Genomic DNA, 3191 nt, shown 5'->3' with positions numbered 1-3191 from the left:
CATTGGAAAACTTATAATCGTAACCTCACTGGCAAAAGAGCTGACGGAGAAACCAAATGGTGATGATATTTGGTGGCGAAACTGACAAGAGTACAAAAGAGAAATCAGATCATCCAGAGAGTGATACAATGATTATCCACAAGTGTGCACGGGTACTGGAAGCGTGTGTGTGCGTGTGTGTGTGTGAAAGAGAGAGGATGAGCATGACCAGGAGGATGACTGGCTGAAGGACGCAGGAAGAGAGAACGGAAGGTGACCGGCGATGAAGCAGGCACGACTGGATGTGGATGATGGGGAGCAGATGGGTGTCCTGGAGGGGTTCGGGGAAGAGGGGTGGCATGATGCAGAATGGTAATTAGAAAAAAAAAAGCGGCGGAAACACGGATGATGACAGTCCAGAGTGAAGGTGGAGCAGGAGGACAGGGCGATGACAACCCAGGTGGGGAGGCTAGCAAGGTGACAACCCCGAGGCAGCAATGGCAGGGACCGGCAGCGTGCTGAGGAAGAAACTGTCATCCCCAACTAGGTACGCGTGTACGGCAGTGCCTCGGGGTTAGTACCTGTAACCGCGGTTGGAGGCCCGGGGCGGAATCCGGTAGACGCTGACGTCCGGCTTTACACACAGCACTGACTCGTACTCCAACTCGGCCGCCATCTTGGCTCCGCTGTCCGCGCCGCCAGGGGCGAGGCGTAAAACCGGGGGCGAGACGTGGGGGCGGGGACTTGCGATGCGTGACAACTTCCGCTTTCGACACTTCCGCGTGAGTTCAGTTTAGTTCCCGAGATTAACCTCTTTGGTGACGCAGATTAGGGAAGCCATATTGAAACCTGGAAACGATGAGGCTGTACGGCTCACCATCTTGGGTCATGGCAGAGATGCCTCCCAGTGCGTGATTCATTTTATGGAAATCTCTATTTCAAAGAGGTGCTGAGGGAAAGCGCCATCTTGCTCTCGGCAGGTGCCCGCAGTGCTCTAGGAGGACGAGGACCATCTCGAAACCTGGCGGATTATCTTCCAAGAGTCACTTCTTAACTGTAGTTTCCCGGCAGAGAAGGGGTATCACCTGTCAGTAATCCCAGACTGGATACCTATGGGAAATGTATGAGCTGGTCATAGACACGGCGGATTTTAACCCTCTAAACGTTAAAAATACGCAGCCTCATTTATTGCCTAATAGCCGATTTTCCAGGACAGCAGGTGTTGAAATATTTTGCCGCACTTTTAGCTTGTATTCTGATTATCTTTTTGGAAAATTTGACCCTGTTAAATAAACTGAATAGGATCAACCAATTCCTGACAAATGTAGGAAGCATAGTGAACTAATAGCCGCTATTTGCTTCCAGTTCTATTATAATGGTACAATTTTATGGAACTCTCTCTATAAATATGTTCTTTCTGCACTCCAAATGTAAATTTACCACAACACTAATCTTAAAAACGATTTGCTCAGAAACAATAGCAAGTGGCAAAACCAAGATACGAACTCGAGTCTGTCTGACTACAACAGCAGCAGTCTTCATCGCTTCGTCATGTTGACTGGTTGAAAATTTGCCTCTTATTTGTCTACTCTACCTAAGAAAGTGATGTCTTAAAATTCAGTAAGAATGATTATATCTATCCCTAGCAAGGGGGTGGGGAATAGACTGCCTTCATACACTATTGGCAGGAATGTAAATTAGTACAGCATTTTTGAAGGGAAATTTAGCAGAAATGATCAAAATATTAATTGTACATAACCTTTACCAATTACATTAATAAGTATTTTAGAGAAATCCTTATATGCACAAAGTATGTACAATAATGTTTATTACAGTATTGTGTGTAACAGTGAAAAAACGGAAACAACATGAATGTCTATCAATAGGAAATGGTTAATGGCATATCTATGGCTATGGGATGCTTTGCAGTAGTTAGAGGTAGATTTTATATGTATGTGTGTGTACACACAGACATACAGATATTAAAGCCATTGAAAGAAATACAAGATTTTTTAAAAACTGCCAACTGCAAAAACCATATAGCATTATCAATTTGTGTCAAAATACACAACAATTGTATATGTGTACATGTAAAGCATTGAAAGGGTCTCAAAGGATATAGGGCTAAGTGAGGGAAAGAAACTTCTACTCCGTGTACTTCTCTGTTGTTTAAGATTGTATAATGAGAATACATGTAACTAATACCTTCACTGAATACATGTAAAAAAGAGAAATAAAGACAGAAAAGTGGTCTATGACTTGTTCCCTATTTCTTACCCTATGATCTCATCTGAAGCTTAGGTCATGTGACCACACCACATTGTACTTCCCCCAACCCCCTTCTGTCAATATTGCTGACAATCATTTATTGAGGATTCTGGTTTCTGGTTCGCCTTCTTACTGGTGTACACTCTTCCTCTTCTCCCAAATCTTGCCATCCTCTTAGAGACTTCAAAGTCCATATAGTTAACTCTTCCTAGTCTATAATCCCATGACCTAAATCTAACCCTCTTAACCTCTATTCCACCTCACCTCCCTGCCTGTCACAGGACTTTTTTATCACCCAAAATGGCTCCATTTCTGAAATCTTGGACTCTAATATCTACCCTATCACAAGTGCTTATCCTAACTTTTCTCACCACTGTAGTCCCATTACATATAGTTATTCATCATGTTCTGCACACCTTAACTTTCTCTTTATTCCTAGCTTCTTCCTGTTCGAGCTGTTCTCTTGCCCCCATCTATCCTTAAGCTTCCTTTTCTCTGTCTTTCCATCACAGCCAACCCAGAAGACTCCAGTTATGTATATTACAACTGTCCACCTCCATTATTCCCCAACAGCAAATCACACAAGTATAAAGATTGATGTCCCTAAAAGCTTATGGTTTGAGTCTCAGTTTTGCCCTTAACACCCAGATTTGCCATTGCTAGTTTTTATTCTCATTCCCTTCAAGTGTTGTTCCAAATATTGCTGCTCTTTGCAAGCCTTCAATTCTAAGCCTTCTCTTCTTCTTTCTTGACAGATAAATTATCTTACCACATCCCAAAGAAAATAAAATTTGTGTGAACGCTGTCAACTTAATGCCACCCAGCTGCTCTTAGTCCTATCTACATCTTTACCTATTCTTTCTCCTATCCACTTGTGTGTGCCCTGGATTCTCTACTCCCCAACCTCCTCGGGTCCACATCTCTAGATGTGGCCTGGCTCTATC

General features: G+C 43.2%; 1 protein-coding gene across 2 annotated transcripts in view; it reads right to left on the bottom strand.

Moving 5' to 3' along the window:
• The window catches only part of NECAP1 (NECAP endocytosis associated 1), a 14119-nt gene extending 13403 nt beyond the window's left edge, over positions 1–716 (bottom strand). The window contains exon 1 of one of the 2 annotated variants that reach the window (XM_012637872.1): positions 561–716. In XM_012637872.1, the coding sequence (XP_012493326.1) occupies positions 561–655 (95 nt within the window). In that variant the 5' untranslated portion in view covers positions 656–716. The remainder of the gene's footprint in view (positions 1–560) is intronic. The other variant, XM_012637873.1, reaches the window with a different exon arrangement.
• Between the last annotated feature and the right edge of the window lie 2475 nt (positions 717–3191).

The sequence above is a fragment of the Propithecus coquereli genome, unplaced genomic scaffold (genome assembly GCF_000956105.1).
Source record: "Propithecus coquereli isolate 6110/MARCELLA unplaced genomic scaffold, Pcoq_1.0 Scaffold124, whole genome shotgun sequence".
NCBI classification, from domain to species: Eukaryota; Metazoa; Chordata; class Mammalia; order Primates; family Indriidae; genus Propithecus; species Propithecus coquereli.
This window is presented reverse-complemented; position numbering and strand designations above follow the sequence as displayed.